General features: G+C 45.6%; 1 protein-coding gene across 1 annotated transcript in view; it reads left to right on the top strand.

Moving 5' to 3' along the window:
- LOC138505067 (mucin-5B-like) overlaps positions 1–21,755 on the top strand; it is a 490,455-nt gene that overhangs the window by 242,619 nt on the left and 226,081 nt on the right. Inside the window, exons 13-14 of the mRNA XM_069625390.1 lie at positions 6,464–6,516; positions 7,054–7,154. Of these exons, the coding sequence (XP_069481491.1) occupies positions 6,464–6,516; positions 7,054–7,154 (154 nt within the window). The remainder of the gene's footprint in view (positions 1–6,463; positions 6,517–7,053; positions 7,155–21,755) is intronic.

The raw sequence follows: 21,755 nt of genomic DNA, 5'->3' as shown, positions 1-21,755 counted from the left end.
CTCTGCAGCCTGAACATGGGGGTGATAACGGACAGTGACCCACTGGGCAGTATTAACAAACTCATTCTTATGATGAAAGAAGCTAATTTGTTCTCGAAAGTAGATGGGATACATATCACCAGATAAGTCTACACAGAGAGTCCAGACCTCTTAAGCATTCATCATGCCCTTAGGCACTTATCAATACACCTGCATGCACTTTTGGGTTGTCATCAACTGCGTCAGCATTCCAAAGGATGATGGACTCCCTATTGTGCTCCTTGGTAAACGTGTCATACTTTAAGGATGACATCCTTACCTATGCAGAAGAGGCTGAGATCCACGCTAGAGTTTTGAGGGCAGTGCTGTAGAAACTTCAAGATGCAGGAATATGCCTGAGATATGAAAAAAGTGTAAGATAAATGTACAGGATGTTGAGTATCTGGGGTACAAAATTTCAAAGGATGGTGTCCGTCCCAAGAAGAATCTGTTACGAGCCATAGTTAAGAGTACTATGCGAAGTATGTACCGCACTTTTCAGAGAAAACGGCCCCATTTAGAGCTACTTAGGAAAGGGGCAGTTTACGAATGGTGTGAAGAACAGAAGACGGCTTTTGAAGAGGTTAAGAGGAGGATAGTAAATGCTCCCTGTCTTAAACCGTTCAACCGAAAGTGTGAAACGTATATCACCACTGATGCCATTGCCTACGGGTTGGAAGCCACACTGATCAGAAGAAAGGGGATGTCAAGCCAGTGGTGGCATTTGCATCTAAAGCACTCTCTGAAGCTGAAGAAAATTACTGCACTGTCAAAAAAAGAGATGCTAGCATGTGCATGGGCGGTTGAGTATTTTCGGATATACGTGTGGGGTACGAAGTTTCACCTGGTCACAGACCATAAACCCATAATTCACATGTTGAACCCAGGGGGTATGAAGACGTCCACTGGCTAGGATAGCTGCCAAACTGCAAGAATACACCTATGAATAATGCATATAGCTAGATGTAAGAATCCGCAAGCAGGCTGCACATCGTGCCTGGTGGAGCATGGAGAGCCAGTCTCTACGTTCCTTCAAGATGAATGTGCAGTAGCATCAGTGGGTGATCTGAGAAGCTGTGAATTCTTAGAAAGGAGCGAAAGCCACTGGAGGGAAGAACTAGTCAAAGATGCGACCATGGGAAAAGTTGCCGACTAGGCTAGGAATGGGTGGCCCAGTGAAAGGACGATTCCCGAAGGACTGAGACCATAATGGAAAGTGAGTGAAGACATTTGTGAAGCCGAGGAGTTATTGAAGAGAGGGTAGCAAGCAATACTTCCCATGGGTATGCAGAAAGTAATTCTATGCAGGGCACACTCAGGACATCTTGGCGGAAATAAGACCAGGTGAAGAGTGTGAGAATCGTATCAGTGGCTGTGCATGGATCAGGACACCAAGATAATGACTGAAAGTTGCAACAAGTGCATGAACAGTCACAAGAGGCTCAAAGTGCGGCAAGGGCTGTTGATTCCCACCAAGATTCCTGCAGGTGTGTTGCACAAGTTAGGCCTGGATTTCATTGGTCCCCTTGAGTCGATGTCACCTGACCCCATATATGGAGTGTTGATGGTAGACTACCTGTCCAAGTGGGTAGAGGTAGAATTCGTACCCAACATCACCACGGCTACCATCATAGAAGTATTGAACGAGATCTTTCAGAGGTAAGGCCTACCTAAAGAGATAGTACCAGGCAACAGTATCCAGCTCATTTCAAGAGAATTTGAAGAATTCCTGCTTGATCATAATATCAGGCAAATCAAGGCTCGCCTCTATCATCCCCAGGCTAATGGATTAGTCGAAAGTACAAATAGGTTCATAAAAGGAGCCTTACTATTAGCTAAGGCCTTAGGGATGGACCCTTACAAAACAGCCAAAGAAGTGAAAGCATCTCATCTCCTAACCCCGAATGCAGTTACCAAGGTGTCGCCCTTTGAGCTACTGAGGGGGAGGAGGGCCGCTTTCACTGTGGTGCCCCCATGGTTATCCAAGGTGAAACAGGATGACATTGTCAACATGAAAGATGATGTCTGGAGAATCCAGAATGGACACCTGCAGAGCGGTCCGGAGAACAGGGTAAATGAAGGGGACATAGTGAAAATAAAATTGCCTCACAAACAACAGGATCCGGGTACAGCGTTCCAGTGGTGGTCAGAGAAAAGGGTACATTCAGGAAGCGACGTGCCAAGTTGGACGAACAGATCACTACAGAACCATTGTCAGAAGTTCCAGAACTGCAACAAGATCAAAAGACTGTGGATAGAGAGAGCAGTCCATGAGAGAGTTGGGAGGAGAGAGATACCAGAACTACCGTCCAGAAAGAAAGAGAAATGCAGGGTGAAATAGCCTTGTCACTGCCTCCAGAGGAAGAAGTGGAACAGAGACTAGACACCTAAGACCGGTGCTGGGCGAGAGCCGTCCCCAGCGTGAAAAGAGAAAGCCAACAAGGTATCAAGACTTTGTGATGGTGTAGTACCAGACTGCTCAACTGAAGGAGGTATTTGGGGACACAGCATTGCGAGATCACAGCGAGTCTGCTATGCAGATGTAGGAGGTTTCCCACACGAGTGCAGGGAGAGAATCAAGTGACCGCCGGAGGAACAAGATGCTTCCTGGCACTCCTCTTGAGTGAAGGCTTCTGCCTTCCCGATTATAAAGATACAGTTACAAGTCATGGACTGATGAACAATTATACTTATGGTAAAACTGTTGATTTATGTGCTTGATTGTGAAGCAACAATAATTCACTTCACTCATCATGCTGTGTTGTGTTATAAGTGTAGCCACAACAATCATGTTGTGGCTTTGTAATATATACTCAATTTCTCACTAGTTTTTAATTCCTGTAACTCAATTTAATTCGATGACAAGTAATATTTGTGCTCTGTGACCTAAAGAAAACAAAAGTCTGGTGAGCGTGTTAATACGCCATTGTCTCTGTGCTCTCTTCCTACGTTATCTAGGTTTGTATCAACCATCTTGGAATTGTTCTAATTTCACATTACATGTTAGTCTTTTGTTATGCACCATTTGCTATTTATATCCCAGTATCCTGTCTGATTGGGGTAGTCTTGGGAGCCTAGTGCCAGAAGGGGTTGATTAGCTTGGGTGTGAGTTGGCAAATTCAACCACATAGCAGAGCTAGCTATGGACATATTTAAATACAAGGGAAATTCATTTGAATACAGAGTCATTTAGCAGCCTGCGCGTTAGGTGGGGAACAGAGTTAGGCAAGGATTATTTAATTTTGTAGAGTGTGGGTAGCACATTTCTGTGCAATGTTAAAAAGAGCACAGGTGTGGAGTAGGGAGTACCAGTAGGAGGATAGTGAAATAAACTAGTGTATGGCGGACCAGTTCTGATCCACACTTACAGGTAAGCCAGTACTTTTACTCTAAAATTCACTTCATTTGAGTTCCTAACAAATCTAGCATGGCACAGATGTATTTTTAATGCACATGATACCTTCTAATTAGTGACAGTGGCCCTCATTACGACCCTGGCGGAATTCGCGGTGCTAAATGCACCGCGGAGCACGGCGGAAAGCTGCCGATAGCGCCATGGGGGTTGGCGGATTTTCCACCCCATGCCGACCTTGGCGGAGCGGTAAATCCCCAATCCCCATTTTGCCCTTCCCCATTCCCATTCTTGCCCCATAGGGTATAATGGGAGTGGGGAAGGCGTTAATTACGCCACCGTAAAGTACGGTGGCGTAATTAACAACGAGGTCCCTTAGCGCCATGGATTTCTCCGCCCGGTAAAACCAGGCGGAGAAAGGCTCCATGGCGCTACGGGAACTCGTAGTAGGGCGGACGGGTCCGCCACGATTACCGCTGGCGGTAACCCACTCCGCCAGGGTCGTAATGAGGGCCAGTAAAATATATGCAATGTACATGCCCATGATCAAATATCTACTTCATAAACAGGAGTGTGGTTCTTTATCAACGTGGGCCATCTAAACGCTTCTAGAACTAAGTGCATCTAACAATTCGGCTGAACTCTTCAAAATCTGCAAGGAGCTGGCCAACCCTGCTGCAGTCTATACCTCTCCTGTACCCTCCCAGGCCCTCTGTACGGCACTGGCCTCTCACTTCATTTCTAAAACTCAGGACATCCTGTCCTCACTCTCCTCCCATCACCTCCCCCCCTCTATTCCCTGCCCATCCTCTGGCCCTTCTGCAGCCATCCCTCCTCTCTCCTTCTCTGCCTTTCCCCTTTTTTCCGCTAATGAGGTTTTGAGACAAGTCCGATCTATGAAAGTCTCGTCAGCACAGGTCCACCCCTGCTCCTCCAAAACTATTAAGGACCACATCGACTCCTTGGCTCCTGCCCTTGCTGACTTCTGCAATCACTCCTTCGCCTCTGGAGTCTTCCCATCCCCTCTCAAGCACTCCCTTGTGCATCCCCTTCTTAAGAAACCCTCTTCCGACCCGTCATGCCCAGCTAACTATCGCCCTATCTCTATCACTCCTTTCCTGGGCAAGCTCCTGGAGAAACTTGCCATCTCCCAGCTTAATCTCCATGCTGAATCTGTTGGTAGCCTTCACGACCATCAGTCTGGCTTCAGAGCTGCCAGAGGCATGGAAACTGCTCTCCTGAACATCCGTGAGGAACTGCTCTCAAACCTTGACTCTAATATTCCATGTGTTCTCATTTTACTTGACCTCTCTTCTGCCTTTGATACTGTCAACCATACCATCCTGCTCAACCGTCTCCGTGATAACCTGGGTATCACTGGTCTGGCTCTGGCTTGGCTGACCTCTTTCCTCTCTAATCGACCCTCCCAGGTCCAACTGGGGTCTTTCCTGTCTGATATCTTTTTCTCTACCTGTGGTGTCCCCCAGGGTTCTAACCTCTCCCCCTGGCTGTTTAACCAGTATCTGGCACTTCTCGCCCACCGCATCGCTGCTCTCTGCCCCCACTTTCAGTGCCATGCGGATGATACCCAGCTCATTTTCAGGCTACCCTCGGCCTCCTCTTCTCCTTCCCTCATCTCTGACTGTCTCTCTGCTATCCAGGAATGGTGTGCCGCCAACGACCTCTGCCTTAATGCCAGTAAGACTGAGATTCTACTCATCGGCACACCCACTCCCTCCTTCCCTGCAGCTCTCTGGCCGGCCTCTCTTGGCCCTCCTCCTGTTCCTACCTGCAAGGCAAAAAACCTCGGGGTCATCTTCGACTCCACACTCTCCTTCTCTCCTCACATTTCTGACGTTTCTAAGAAGTCACACTACCAGCTGCACCTCCTCAGAGGTATCCTTCCTTTCCTGTCCTTCCCCCAGAAGCTCACTGTCTCCAGAGCCCTGGTTCTCTCGAAGCTGGACTTCTGTAACAGCCTCTATCTAAATCTGCCTGCCTCTACTCTCCGCCCTCTGCAACTTATCCAGAACAGGACTGCGAGACTTGTCCTTGGCCTCAAGCCCAAGGAGCGTATCTCTCCAGGACTGAAAGCGCTACACTGGCTCTCTGTGGCTGCGAGGATTAAGTTCAAAACCCTCTGCATTGTACACAAGGCCTTCTGGGGCCTGGGGCCAAAATACCTTCAACTCTCCCTTCCTAAATATCTTCCTTCTCGAGCACTTTGCTCTTCCACCTCCAACTCCCTCAGGGTCAGCCGCTTCTCCAAGCAACGAGTTGGGGGGAGATCTCTCTCCGCAGCAGGGGCCTCCCTCTGGAACAGCCTTCCTGCCTCCCTGAAACTTGAGGAGAACCATCTCCGGTTCCGGAAGCACCTCAAAACCTTCCTCTTTGCTTCTGCTTTCTCTCCCCCTCTCCCCTGCAAAACCACTGATACTGTACTGAATCAGCAACTGGGCCACTCACTAACCCTGGTCCTTGGCCCAGCCACTCTCCCCTGCACTGCCTTCCTTGCTACCCCTGCACTGCGGGACTGTCTCTGTATCCCTACACCCCCCCCCAGCACTTGTTCTGCACTTATCTTGCACTTGCAACTAGCTGGCCCTCTTTCATTACTAACCCTGTATTGCACTTTCCCCTCTCCCTTCCCCCTTGCACTTTTCCCGTCCCCCCCCACCCATGCACTTGCGCGGTCTGAATGACACCTGGCCTAGTAGGATCGTTGTCTGTCTCCCCTTGTTCCCCCCTCCCTGCCTCGTTGCGCCTTGAAACACTTGTGTATAGGCGCGTTACAAATGCCATATCATATCATATCATATCATCATAAGTTAAATAAGTTAAATAAATTACTATTTACAGTGTGCTGTTGATGGGCCTAATGTATTGCTGGAAAGACCAATTGTAAACAATGTTAGGTTTATATTGATATATAATGTAACTTTAGACATTTCTGAATATCTATATGGATAATACAGAATATCATAATAATATCCACCAGTTTATTCTGCTCATACTTCAGGGAAAAAGCACAAGGCTTGAAATATACATTGTGCAGGTACTGAGTATTAACTATGGGCTCTCTTTCCCTTACAGCACCTGCACACAGGGAAAGCTGAGCTGCATAGGGGAGCACAACAGAGAACCAGGTAAAAACAACAATTCTTCCATCACCATTGCCAGCTCTTGATCAGTAACTGAGTCACAAGGGACAGAGGCAAGAACCTGGACATAGCACTCGCTCAGGTCCTAGGCCTCACATTGAGATTCCAGTTGGCCATCCATATTCCATAAGACGAGCCGTCTAGGCAGTGTTTTAGTCACTTTCCTTTTCACTTCACTCATCCACGGAACCCCATTTGCTCCCCATTTCAAGTGTTTTGAACTTTGATTTTGACTCCAGCTGGTTTCATAGATGTATTCTCACTCCCTCACCTGCCATCAGGTCTCACTCACTCCCTGTATCTCGTCTCTTATGGATGACATTTGACTTACACTTAGCATGTATAGCCTCATACGTGGATTCTTGCAACCCCCTTATACCTGGATTCATTCATGAAGTCTATAGGATCACTCTCCTCTGTATCACTTGTCTTATACAGGGGACCTGCTTGACAACCACTACATGCTTGTTGCTAATACATCTCGGCAGAGCACAATGGAGATGTCTTACATTTTTTTTACAGAATGCTTTGCTCCAATGATTTATTTTGACTGCGCCAAGGCCACTGTGGGCACCAGAGGGTCAGCGTGCCAGAAGAGCTGCCAAACGCTTGACATGGAGTGTGTAAGTGTCTATCATTCGAGAGAATGCTTAATTTCCTACAAGTCCTTCTTTCTTTTTACAAGCACTGATGCACTGTTTAGTAAGATTTAACTTGTGGGTCACAAAATCAACAATTCTCAATTTTTCCTGAAAGAAATGTATGGGAACGCAATCGAGCGAGAAAATAAATTACAGTTGAAATGACATATATTTCTTTGACCCTGATACCTTGCTGTAACTGTGACCCATGGCCTTTTCCTCTCTATCTCTATGATATGTCATCTGGCTAAATCTCCCACTATCGTTTCTTTCCTGTATTTGACACCAACGTCCTAATTGCAGCTTTTGAGATAATGGTAAGGCAGGTGGTATTTGCCAAACAATGACACTCAATACAGACATGGAAGTATTTTTATATGGTGGTATTCCAAGATAATAGGAAAAATACCACACTATCACAAGGTGGTATTTTGCTTAGAAAATCTGCATTATTTTACCTCCACCTTTAATGGTTAAGGTATAAAATTGCAAAAAGTCTCAAGAATGTTTTAAAATATTTTGTTCAGTACAAGCGGCAATAACAAGTGTTTCTCTTCAATACAGTAAAGAAATGTTTTGAACGGGGACATTAGAAGGGGTGAAACAGTGGGCAAATCTCATGCCCGTGGTGCCATAACCTTTGCCATGCAATGGAAACAAGTGTCAAACCGACCCTTTTCTGCATTAACACACCTGTACAGTTGTGGTATTAACCACTTTTATGTTCTATAGATGTCCACCTCCAATAAAATGATGGAAATGAATAATGCAATTTCTTTGAAAACATCCAGTTCGGCTTTCTATAATACCACTGGAGGAATATAAGGAAAGCACTAATCTTGCCATCGTGCCCATGGTAATGTTGTGATTAGGCATTACTACTCAGATTAGCAACTGATTTTCTGTAGGGAATTCCTTGAATGCTGCGATAGGACCGTAATTCTGGGTTGTGTCCAACACCCACCATTTCTGTACAATTTCTGTCACACCCACCCATTCCTGAATCCGTGTCGTTTAGCTTAAAGTGTATGTCTGACAACTAGCCTTACCTGTATCTGTGACACACAAACAATTTATGTATCTGTAACATTTCACCATTCCCATGTGTGTGACACCAGACCTTGACATTCCTATAACTGAAACACTCCTGCTTTGGAACAACTTCTGTTGCTTATTCTACTCGCGCGCAACGCTGCCTGCAGGACGTGACGGAGCCCTCCTTCGGTAGCAGGCTGGCTGCTAATGTTTACAGCTTCCTGATTTCGTACACCAGTGCGTTCCGCTTCTGTTAACCCAGGCCTGCTAAGCTGACCAATGTCCTTTGCCCGTACCCTGGGCCCAGCAGAGTCCACTATTATGGGCATCATTAAGCACAGCTTTGCTGTTCTGACAGCCAATGGACAGCCCTAGCTCTCTGCAGGGCGTTTTTTCCAGCATATACACCTCGTTCATTTATTGTGCCAGTGCCTGGCTCACTATGTGAGTCTTCTGTTCCATACCTCCTGATGAAGACTTTGTACAATAGACATACCACGTCGAAACCGGTTGAGTCTTGCCTCCAAGGGATGTGATCTACACTACATGTTCATCTCTAGTTCTGCCCTTCATATAGATTGTTTTAATAACTTTTTCTATTGTGTGTTTTTCTACTTTCATAAAACCAACAAAAATGTATTAAAATCATCAAATGGGAGGCGAGGATTTTGCTCGCTCCCTAGTATGAATTAACTTTGTCATTTATTAGCTTGTGTTGTTTGGATGATTGTCACGTTGAATGTTGTATGGGTCAAATGCTGCACTATGAATGGGTTGTGTGATGGACTAAATTTTTTGCCATGTTTTATATGTACCTCCATTGTTGTGATATGAAATGACATGTTCTTTAAAGTACTGTGTCATTAATTGATCATTTTTCAAATGCCTGTATCATGACTAAATAAAATTGATACAATTTGTAAGCAACACAGTTTTGTTCTCTGGACAACCTTTCCGGATTTCTGTGGTACAATAATACTCTGATCCAGAGTATAGAGTTTCCCTGCTCTCTTCTGTTTTTGTGGCTTATTCTACTGTCAACCCAAAGGCTACGGTCTGGGCATTGTCCGTCACCATTGCTGCGTTATGTAGTAATAAAACATTGTTACAGCTCTTGGAAGTGGGAAGCATATTTTAAAATATGCTATTTAAAAATGTGATATTACTATAATCATTTTCATCACTTTCACTTTAGCAGAGTATGTATTGGGCTAACATCCCGAAAGTCAGGTGTGCTACGTTTAGTAATGCAAATTATGATAGTTGTATTCAGTACAGGGCTCAGGTTCATCTAACGGTTTATTTCTAAAAAAAAGTAAAGATATATGTCCCCCAATCTGTGAAATCTTTATATTACTCCTTCTTTATTTTAAGGTCCCAGGATACCAGATGGAGGCCTACATGGCTTGAAGGACTAGTAATATTCAGCAGTCTTGTGCACACTGTGAGGGGTCAGAAGAAGGAGCCAGACATTTTAAGGACATTTTAAGGGTTCTTTAATTTAAACTATAAGAAAAAGGCTTATCTTTTCCTATTCACTAGTGGGATTAGCCTGCCTTTCTAAATGAACTAAATGTGTCTGCCTGTCACCAGGAAGTTCCAAAGAAAATATTATCCTCCATCCAAATCTAATTCTCCCAAATCCTATCACTAATACAACCCACTTAAACAATACCAAGAAAATGGCTTAAGTCCCTTGTGTTCTATTATCTTCTGGTAGTACTTTTATATAAGTGTCTCTCTTTTTTATGTTCGTTGCATATCATGATTTTCTATAATAGTCTCTTGGTATCTCCTTGATTAATTCTTGTAGCTCTTCCACAATATTCTTAGGACTTGTACACTCTATAGTGATGTGTCTGTGACACCCTTCCTTGTGATACTTGCTCACATGTGTTTGAAGTTGTAGATGTCTCACAATCTGTTAATCCAGGCTTTCTCAGCGTGCATGTGGTTTTATCTAATTTGGTACCTCTCCCCTCTCTCTCTGTAACTGTCTTGTTCACTTGATAGTCATATCTCCTATCCTATATTACAACATTGTATGCTGTACTTTCTCTATTCTTCACCTTTGAACTCATGAGGTATATTCCCTTCTTTCACTAGTCTCTGTTCCCAGTCGGTATCTACTTCCCACACAGGGTTATTCGCTCTTCTCTTTATATGCAGTTCACACTTTTATATTTAGTATCTTGTGGTTATTACTGGGACGAGTTTCACCTTTAGTATAATGTTGCCTCGACGGCCTCCCTCCTCTCCCGTTCTCCCAGTTACCTCTCTGAAGGGGAACCATGGCATGGCATTCGCTCGGGTGCTCCTGTTCTCTGATGTTTGCCTTCTCGTTCCTCAATTTTGCCAGTCTCCCTCTCTCGTCTTCCCTTCAGGCTGCTGTCGTATACGGTTTGTGCTCCCTTTTCTGATGGTCTTGGAGTAGTTTGTTGGGTGGCCTGCCCACCACGATATTGACATGGTCATGCCACCACCTGCTACATGATTCCACTTTACTGCTACAAAACAGTTTCTCCATTGCTGAATGTGCTGGACCTCCAGCGTATCAGACTGTCAGTGTTTTCCTTCTCGAAAGCTACAGGCTCCGTGTCTCATCTCAGGTCCACCTCTCCAAGGCATGATCACGTCAGGGGACTCCCCCTGCGAGCAGTACTCTCTGCTTCTCCTTGATACTCCACTCATCTCAGTTAAGTACAAATCTCTTATTAAAGAGACATCTTTCTTTCCTTTTTTAGGCTTGTTTGCTTCAGTATTGCCTTCAGCCAAATATGCAGAGCACACAGTATTCTTCGTAGCAGATAGTCCCATATATGTAACTATGGTGTGTGGCTTAGGGAGTTCCTCCGAGTAAGGTCCCACCTGCCCAGATCCCTAAGAAAGGTCTTGCTTAGTGGGCTCACCTCCTTAGCCTTAAAGGGGGAGGATCCCTCCTGGGGAGAAGGGCCGAACACCTGTGATTCATTACAGCACCCAGTTCCTACTTAATTTGTATGCCACTTGTGGCACAGAGAAGATGATCCTGTTTAACAATATTCAAACACTATTTATCAAATGGGCATGTCCACACTGAGTACTATTCGTGCCCACCTGCACAGCACAATTTATGTTGAGCAGATCTGTGATTAATTCATATTCTGGATAGAATTAGTACAAGGTTGGGAAAAGACTTCTACACACTATGCTGAATCTTTTACCACAACTTGGCGCAGAAGTGTTTCAGTCATAAAAATAAACAGACAGAGGAGATGGTAGATCTTTTTTGCCATTGGTAGCGTGAGAGGAGGACACGCTTGACTCTTCAGAGAGATAAGTCATCTGTAGAATATACCAATCAGCAAAAATAGGGTTACGTGTTCAAATAAAATTAATGTCTAGGTAAAGCTTTATAAAAATACAGTCTTTCCCAAAACAAAATGAGAGTTCATTTTCCAAGTCCCCAGTAGGTAAATAAAGCTGCTAATGACAGGTGCCTGCCTTAACAACTTTACTTACATTCTGGGGCAATTGTGTTGTGTTTGTAGGCCAATAGCCCATGAAATGGGAGTTAAATACCCATCCCTCCCCTTTTAAATACGCCACCAAAAATAATTGATTTTACACAAGCAAGTGGTTTTCATTTTGGCGCATAATCAGTGGATATTTATTGAATCCGCCTGCGTTTTACACCAGAAAAAAAAAGTCTGATTCCATAGGAATCAATTACAAATGATGGCGGCCAAGTGTAAATGGCAGGCAGCTTTTGCACAGATTGCACTAAAAAATGCAAAAGGGAGCCGTAAAGGAGATTTCTCAACCATTTTACATATCCCTGTTTTGGACTTTGCAATAAAATGATGTATATTGCCTGGAGCTGACTTTTTTGGCACCTAAGAGGAAACCTAACAGGTACTCTCCAGGTAAATTATGTGTGGGAGCAGCATGAGATCCACAGTGTGATTAAAACACTAATAAGCTAGTCCTGCAGTGGGAAAATACCCAAGCTAAGTATATATACTTAGGTATATATACTTAAACACAGGCTGCATAACTGGGAATTAGACCACAGAGTGTATTGAAAAGTCAATACACAAAACTATGTCCTTAAAATATCTTTGGTCAGGGAAGTCACTGTTGACATAACCAGCCTTGAGGGATCAAGGTAAACCCATGGGGGTAACATTCTGTAGGATACCTGGGACAGACACCTAGCCCACATGATAGTCTCAGTGCCAATATTGAATGATACTGGTGCATCAGACAACTTCATGCACTCATCTCAATTTGACAAGCTAAGGCCTGGCAACCCCAAAGATTAGAATTCCCAATTATGGCAGATCAAAACCATTACCCCTGAAAGGGTCATTCCATACAATAGTCAGTCACGATAGATTATCCATACACTCCACCTTCTATGTGATGATGGATGCAAATGATATGCTGCTTAGACTTAGGCCTAGTCCTTTTAGCTTTTGACGTTTATCAGACCGATGTCAAAAACTTCACTCTGAGTTATCAGAATCTCTTTCAAGTGCAGGGCTGCTTCAACAAGGAGGAGATATAATTGCATGTTGATTCCACGATACAACTGGTAGCTCAGTGGCATGGAAGAATACCTTTACACCTCCCTAGGAAAGTTGAACTGGAAATGGAAAAGCTACAAGCTGTCGACATAATTGAAGTGGACATTGGGCCTTCTCCTTGGTTGTCACCCATGGTGGTTGCATCCAAGCCCAAACAAGCAGAGGAAGTCTAAATATGCATGGCCATGAGGCTCCCAAATTGAGCCATCAGCTGAGAGGCACCCAGCACCCACACTAGATGACACTGTAACCTCCAATAGGCATCTGGATTCTTAACAATTGATCTGAGGCCTTGATATCACCAGCCAGCTATCCCTCCACAAAGAGTCCAGGTCGAACAGAGTGCTCTTGTCTCATGTGGGCCTCTTCCATTACAAAACACTTATTTTTGGGGTCTCCTCAACAGCCGAGGTCTTCCAACACACCATTTGGGGTGTGCCAATGGCCCTGGACGATGTTCAAAATGAGAGTGATGATGTTGTCGTATACTCACAAAATCAGAAGGTCTGCCAATAAAAGGTAAAATAAGTGTTTCCTCAGCTTTACCAATGCAGCCTCATGCTGAATGAGAAAAAGTGTACATTTCTAGAACCAAAGTTAACTTCTTCGATTTGTTTTCCAAGGTTCCCAATACTGGCAGATTCAAGCAAAATAACAGACATCAAGGCGTTTGCTCACCCTACCACAGCATCAGAAATACAAAGCTTCTTAAACATGGTGAACTTTTCCCAGAGGTTCATGCCGAACCTAGCTACCCACACTGAAATTCTGTGCAGCCTAATAAAAAAAACATGCCTCGAATTGAATACTTAGAGATCACATCACGTTTAAAAACACAAAAATGGGGTTTATAGACATAATTTCGAAATCAAAAATTTCGGAAGTTAAAAAGTCGAAAAAAAAATGTCCCCAAAAATTATTTCGAATTTATTTTTTATGACGTTTTTTTTTCGAAATGGGGGGGTTCCCCCCCGGCGTTCCCCTCCAAGCCTCCCTTTATTTTTTTTATTTTTTTTACCTATTTTTTTTATATAAACTAGAGCCAAAAAAAAAATATCAAAAAAAATAATAATTCGACATTTTTATTTTCGACATTTTTGATTCGACTTTTTTGACATTCGACATTTTTGATTCAATATTATGACTGGACACCCAAAAATGGCTCTCTCAGAATAGACCACAATGCCCTTTTTCTCTCCATAAAGTGAATCTGAATTAATGTTAGACACCAGCTCCGTCGGGCTGGAAGCTTTATTGGTATAACTGTACAAATGGGGAGTTCACCATCCCATAGCATTTGTGAGAAAGGCCCTCACACAGATGGAGCAGCATTGTTCCCAAATCGAGAGGGAGGCTATGGTAGTGCTGTGGGGGTGAAAAGAAGTTCTCCTATACATGTCTGGTAATCCCATTACCGTTACCATGGACAACAAACCCTCATTCTTATAATGGAAGGGTCTGCCCCCCGACCGCCAATCTGGTTAGAAAGATGGCTCTTGTGATTGCAGGATTATGTGGTCAACCTCCAGTTTGGAACAGGAAGTAATAAACCTGCGTGCTACTTATTCTGTCACCCTGAGATCCAGGTGGAATTCAGAAAGGAAATGGCAAAGGGATCTAATATGGCCACCCATATGATTACAAGGATGACTGTCCCCAAGACCATGTCACTGAAGGATATCATTGAAGTTACCAATGCTCCTGGTGGCACAAAGAAGGCAGTGAAACTATTTTAAGTAGGACAATGGAAGTCATTCCTCACAAATCAAGCACAATGCACTGTAAAAACAAGGTCATTTCTACAAGGCTTGTAGCACGTCAGGAATGAATTATCCGTGGGCATGGAGGGAACCCTACTGAGAGTAACCAGGCTTGTCATCCCTAGTGCAGAGACTGGTGCTATTTGCACTAAAAGGACATCGGTCGGGCAACAAGAAAAATACAAACCTCAGGGAAAAGATGTGGTTTCAGAACTAGAAATAAATGTGCACTCCCTCCGGGCCAGTTGTCTGGTTTGGTTCCAAGCCACATTAGTACCATTCAAGCCTCCTCAAGTGAAATCTACAAAAAGGACTCAGAATAGTAAGTTTTCAGCATTGACTTTGTCACAATTCAACAAAGCAAACATTTAATTGTCATATTCGACAAATACTCCTGATATCCTGGCGTGCGCTTCATGCAGTCCACATCAACAGATACTGCATTCCCATCCTGAAGAACCACTTTACAGCATAACCATCTCCAAATCAATCAGTTACAACAACGGGCCTTTGTTCCAAGGCTAGGAATTAGCAGAATTAACAAGGGTTTCATGACATCCACCACCTCTGGATTAAACCCTACTAGCTTCTGTCAAACCGGTACACAGAAAGATTCATGCATAAGCAGTCTGTGGCCCGAATTTAGCCTAGCTAGGCATGGTTACGTACCTGTCACCTGAGGGAAATATTGAAATAAAGACACAGACACCAGGGTGTGATAGTTTATGTAATGTGTTTTGTATAAAATGTGTTATCTAGTTTTTTGGTAGACATATCTGAACTGAGCCATCCAGCTCACCACGAGGCTATATGGAATGTGAAGGAAAAAACAGATAAAATAACAAAGGATAGAGCTCCCCTGCCTAAGAGTCGGCTGTGCAGCGAAGAGTAAACATTCCAGGATAAAACAGTAGGAAGGAAAAACCATCGGGGGAAGGAAAAAGAGGAAAGAAGCAAGACATATCAGTTCTCTGGGGGGCTGTGGTCTCGAGTAGTCACCCAGGGCCTAATTACTTAACTGAACTAGGCCGTGTGGGGCGGCTCACCATGTACCACGGCTGGGGCTGTGTGACTGAGGCAGTGTGGACACCTTTGGGGCCTTGAGGGCTGTTGGCCTGCTCGAGGGCCAGACTGGACAAGTCTCCTATGAAAGGTCTAGGACTGCATGTGTGGGGTGGTCTGGGATGAAAATGAGAGACACTCAGTTTGGTCCACGTGCGTGGGGCGGCCCAAACCAGGCGACCTGGCCATGCCCCCCGACAAATTGCCCCGAGGTTGTCCCAGAAGATAAGTCCTCCCAGACCACATATGCCAAGTGCAGTTTAGGAGGTGAAAGGGAGGAGGAGGTGTCCGAAGTCCTTCCTGCCACATCGGTCAGGGAAGTGAAGTCAAGTTTCAGGCCATCAGGCCATCACATCTATGCAGCTCATCTGAAGGAGAGCTCTGGCATACTGGGAGGAGCTCCTGGAAGATGAGCAGGCCCTCCCATTGCACTGCACAGGAACAGACCATTTTGATTCAGGCCATACCGTCTGAGTACAGTATTTTCCTCATTAACAGAAACTTCGTCCACCCATGTGGAGATGGAGCTGTTGTCATGCACTTTACTTACGTTCCAGCATGATGTTCTAATGGAGGTATTAGGTGATTTTAACCTTCTGTCTTTAAAAATTACACCTGATAAGATTGAACGTTTCTTACAGTCAATGAAAGATTTAGATCTTCTGCAGCACATCTCTGACCCTACTCGTATACAGGGCAACAGGCTAGATCTTGCCTTCTCGGCTTCCACACTGATCACCACTTTTCCTTCCTATATGGTTTTGTGGAGAGACCATTTTGTGCTTCCTTTTTTTATGGTTTTTTCCTCCCTGCTCGTATTACTCAACCTTCATCACTTAAGCGGAGATGGACTGCTACTTCTCCCACTACCATCTCGGCGAAGGTGTTCTATCTTTGTAATAGGGGGAATACTAATTAGTCTGAATTGGTATCTGTTTTTTAATATCACTGCAGATCTTTTGGCTCCATTAAAGGCCTCTATGTCTCATGCGTGTGCCTCTGAGCCATGGTTCTCTTCCCATTTGGCAGAGGGCAACTCGTAGCTATCAACACCCCTTTGTAGAAGCTAAACATTCCTACTTTTCAGCCAAATTACACATGCCCTTAACCAACCCAGAGAACTTTTCAGGATTTTTAAGTCTCTATCAGTTTCACCCTCTTCTCCTAGTAGTACTCCTCCTACCGAATCTTTGTGTGATTCATTATCCATTTTCTTTGTTGACAAAATTAATCTCATTTGTCAGACCATATTGACATCATTACCCAGGTTGCATGCTGATAGCACTGCTCAAATAGCAGTTTCTACTACTCTCTCATCATGGTCTGTCTTTCCTTTGATGGACTTGGACAACCTAATTCAAGCTACTTTGAAGCTTAAGTCATTTTCTCCTCTGGACCCCATCCCTCTTGTAATTTTGAAACAAGTGATACCCGACATTGCACCCTTTGTTGCCTCGGCTGTTAATCTTTTCTTTCTAATTCCATTCCTGTTATGTTAGACATTTTGGCAGGGGTATCTTGGTGCTGAAACATCAAAGTGTCAGACCACATTGCCATATGCCTGGAAAAGGAATGTCTTCAGAGCACACCTGAACTCAAGGTGGCTGGAAACACACCTCAGTGCAGTTGTAAGGCATTACATAGTCTGGCTTCGGCCACTGAGAAATCCCGACCACCAACCTTGTTAAGCCAAATAGTAGGAACCGAGAGTAAGCAGGCGGACCGTGAGTGAAGCTCACGGCAAGGGAGGTAGCTAACACATTTGTCCTGCAGATAGTTGTCTCATTGGGCATGCAATGCATAGTGAACCAAGCAGAGAGACTTTAACTCAATGTGTCTGGCCACTGGAAGCCTCTGTAAAGACCGCAGAATTGGGGTGATGCAAACTCCATAAGCACACCCTGGTGATCCCACTCCTAAAAAAGTTTTCACTTGATACTTTACTGCCATCTAGTTATCGTCCTATATCTTTGGTTTCCCATTTATAGAAGCTGATGCAAACAATAGTTATAGTTACACCTATAGCTTGCTCGTTTTTGGAAAGCTCTCCTTTTTTAAACCCATTCCATTCAGGCTTCATGCCTGGTCAGGGCAGCAAATTGGTTTGGGTTTCGGTTATGGGCGACCTTGCAAGGCTGGCTGATCTGGGGAAGGAGGTGTGTTGATTTTGTCAGATCTGACGTCTGCCTTCAGCACCATAGATCATGGCATTGTCTGGGGCCTGCCCTGTCGCCATTCTTTTCAACATGTATGTCCAGCCTCTTACTCATTGTTTTGAATCATTTGGTCTGCGTTGTTATATGTACGCCGATGCCACGCAGATCATAGTTACCCTCAAACTGGACAATCTGTCTGGGGCTGTCAATTTCAACAATTGTCTAAAGTCTGTTGGGGATTGAATGCACCGGAATTGTCTCAAATTGAACGGCAAAACAACTGAGGTTTTGATTATCGGCCCTCCATCTGCCTCTTCCCTCTGGATGCCAGATTACTGGCCTTCAGCCATATGCCCTTTTCCTCAGCCAGTGCTACCCGTGAAAAACCTGGGCCTCAACATATCAGCCTCCCACTCCATGGAGCTGCAGTGCAATTCAGTCCGTCAACAAGGCCACTTTAAATTCAAGAGTTCTGCTTAAAAAGTACTCCTGTTTCTTTCTACTCCTTTATGGGCTCCTCTGGTGGCTTTGCTGATTTTGAGCACATACTGCAATGCACTTTACTTGTCTCAGCCAGCTTTTCTACTGGTTCGATTGCAGGTGTTGCAAAGCACGGCAGCATGGGCCATCCGTAGGCTCTCCTTCCGCAATCATATCATATTGCGCCTGAGCTGTGTAGCCTTCATTAGCTCCCGTGAGCAAGTTGAGTCGAGTTTAAGGCACTATGTTTGGTCCACCTTGCCTTTAATAACCAAGGCGCAGACTATCTGCAGCTAAAGTTCTGTTGCTATGTGACAGCTCAACCGCTCCGTTCTTATTTGGACTTTCGATTTCAGTGCCTAGAGTTCGTTGAGCCAGGATAGGCATCCGAGTTTTCTCCATTGCGGCCTGCTCAAATATGGAACAAGCTTCCTTTTAATCTTCGTAAAATTGCAGACTCCCTGGCCTTTCGGCGCCATCTCAAATCCTTCTTATTCCTGTAATCTTTGAACTTTCTGTTTCTGTTTTTCTGTGGATTTCCATAACACCATGATGTCCCAGGGTGTAAGCTGCGCTATACAATTGTTTTAACATAACATAACATAGGGGGCAGGCTACATTGAAGATGGGCCCCAGGAATGCAGTGAATGATGGCAGCATCCCCATGACAATGGTGATGCTACATGAAGAGACAATGCGCCACGGGGTGCGTGATGTTGTAGGTGGCCCCTCATGTCATTGGGCAGGCAAAGAGCATCAGTGTGTCGTGGGGCCATGCCAATTATCAGTCCCCCTGCCCCAGGGCTTTTCTGGCCACCGGCTACCTGATGCACCACTGAGAGAGGCAGCATGGTTGCATGCAGCCGAATGAGCTGGAGCAGCACGAATGGCGGCAGAAGGCCAGGCAAAGCCGGAGGAGGATGTTGATGGCTGGGATGCAAGTGGCAAGGCGGAGGCAAGCAGTCATACTGTGCACACCCCGGGCCCTGATAGATGGGGAGATAGTCCAAGAACTGCTGACCATAAAACAGGGCCGCATAAAGAGCAGGATTGGCATCCAGACAGTCATACCACTGCCATTGAATCTGGTGTTGGTCCTGCACTTCCTAGCCACAGGCATGTACCAGCACTCTGTTTCACATTTCAAGTGCCTATACTGGCCCGGGGGCACTTATGTACAGGCTAGAGAAGGTGGGGCGGCAGATAGTACTGGCCTGTGCACTCTTGCATAATATCTGCATAAGGTGAAACATACCCCTGCCCCCAGACCTCGACATGTCACCACCGGAGCGCAGAGATGTTGATGGTGCTAGGCATGGCATGTGCACATGGACGCCAGGGACGGGTGTATTATATCACAAGAAATAATAGACGACTTCTTCTAAGTTCCCCTCACTGCACCACCCATGATATGTCCCTGTATTAAATGTGCACACTCAATACATTTAATACACATGAATAACGGCTATCCACTCATTATTGCAAGTGAATATATGAATGTATTAAACAGTACTACATACTACAGGTCAAACACCCTGCCCGCCACCCCCTCCCCACACACCCGCACAGCCTCCCCACACATCCGCCACCCCTCCCCACACAACATAACTATGAAGTGTAGTTTTTTCCAGTCCACTGTCTCACGCCCTGTGCCTTTTGCCATGAGGACCCTTGTCACGGGCAGGTGCCACTAAATGTCTCTTGGAGCGGCACCTGGGGCTGCTCTGCACTGAGCTCGGTGGGGTGGCCATTCTGCAGGTGCAGCCTGACCATTGTGTGCCCATGTCCTCCTTGTTTGCCCACACAGACAAAGCCATGGACTCTGCCAGTGCCGACACTCCATCATTCCCCTCACGGACCCGTGATAGACTGTATGGCCTCCCCAATCAGCTGGGCTTCTTTTATCTGCTGCCATTGGTTTCCAACCATCTCCTCATGGTGGTCCTCCATCTGACGTATGGGCTCGTCCATCACCCTGATAGATGGCAATGGTGGTTGTGGTGGGCTGTGGAGGGTGGATGGACGTTAGGTGGGAGAGGGATAGGTGGAACACTATGGTGTATCGTCTGTGTCTTGCCCACCATCTGCCGCCTCAGCCTCATCAGAGGTGGTGCCGTGTGAGGTGGGGCCCGGATGGCTGATGGGTGCTCTAAATGGCCGCCATTGGTGTGCCACTGCCTGGTCCTGTGGAGCAGGCTGCTGTTCTGCTGCAGCTGGCTGGGCTTGCGGTTGTGGCTGGACTTGCAGTGGTGGCTGCTCCTCCTGGGCAGTTGGCTGGCCTTGCTGTGGTGGGTGCACCTCCCAGGCATCTGGCTGGCTGATGCTGCCACAGATGTTGTACGGGTGAGCTGTTGGGCAGCTTTACTGGGTATTCTATGGCCTGCAGACAGACCTGTGCCATTGCTGTTAGTGGATGTGCCTGTTTGGGTGAGAATACTTTGCAGTTAGAAGACTGTGTGCGTGACATTGATGCACTTGCATTATGCTACTTGTACAATGCATGTACACTGGCCTGGCCAAGATGTGTGGGGATGGATTGTGCTCTGATGCGTGCGTGCATGCATGCATGTTTGGGGTCTGTCCGTGTTGGTTGGAGTTATGGCACTGTGGTGTGTTTTTATGTGTACTTTGGGAAGTGCTAAGTGTCCAGTCATGCCATGCTTGTTGGGTAAAATGGTATTGCATGAGTTACATTGGGACTGACCCCTGTCATCTATGTGTGCACAGGAACTTTAAATGTTGATGTCACTAATACTACCCCTTTCCTTGTGCACGTTTCCCTGGACTATTTTGTGTGCACCTTTTGTGTGGTGCAGGGAATCCTGGTGTGTCGTGTTGTATTCACTGCCATCCCTTTTGGTCCCAGCTCTGGCCTCTGCTCCACCGACGCCCTTGATGCCCTCCAGATTCATGATAGAGCTGCAATGCTCTTCCCAGGGCATCAGTCTGATGGGAGAGACCGTCCCGCCTCCACTAGCCATTGACTCATGGTGGTGGGTTGCCAGCAGGTTCCACACCCCCAGCTGCAAGTCATCCCACCGCTGGCGGCAGTCCGTCGATGTTCTTGGGATGGACCCCACCGCAGTGACTCTACTGGCCACCTCCAGCCATGTGGCCAATTTGCGTCATTGGCAGGTGCAGCGGTTGTCCCTGCCAAATTGTGTGGCAGCATTGACAGTTCGGCCTCCAAAAAGCGGGGCTGACCTAGGAAGCCCCAATAGTCTCTTTAAAAATGTGTTCTCCATCACCTGAATGCACTCCACCTTGCCATAACCCCCACAACTCCATAGCGTACGCAGCAACAGAGGTGGCTTTGCCATTATAAACTTTGAGCACAAGCTCAATTAGCTTTGTTTTGAACATGTTGTAATAGTTTTTGACTGTATTTTTTGTGGTGGTATTTCTGGTTGGTGGTATTTTTGGCTGGTGGTATTTCTGGTATTTCATGGTATAATTGTGAGCCTAACTTTAGAGTACCGCCTGATCATTGTTCTTATACCGGGATCACTAACGGTAAGCAAA

This window comes from Ambystoma mexicanum, chromosome 11 (genome assembly GCF_040938575.1).
Source record: "Ambystoma mexicanum isolate Mex_15411 chromosome 11, UKY_AmexF1_1, whole genome shotgun sequence".
NCBI lineage: Eukaryota > Metazoa > Chordata > Amphibia > Caudata > Ambystomatidae > Ambystoma > Ambystoma mexicanum.
Note: the sequence above shows the minus strand (reverse complement) of the source record. Positions and strands in the feature narration are given on the sequence as shown.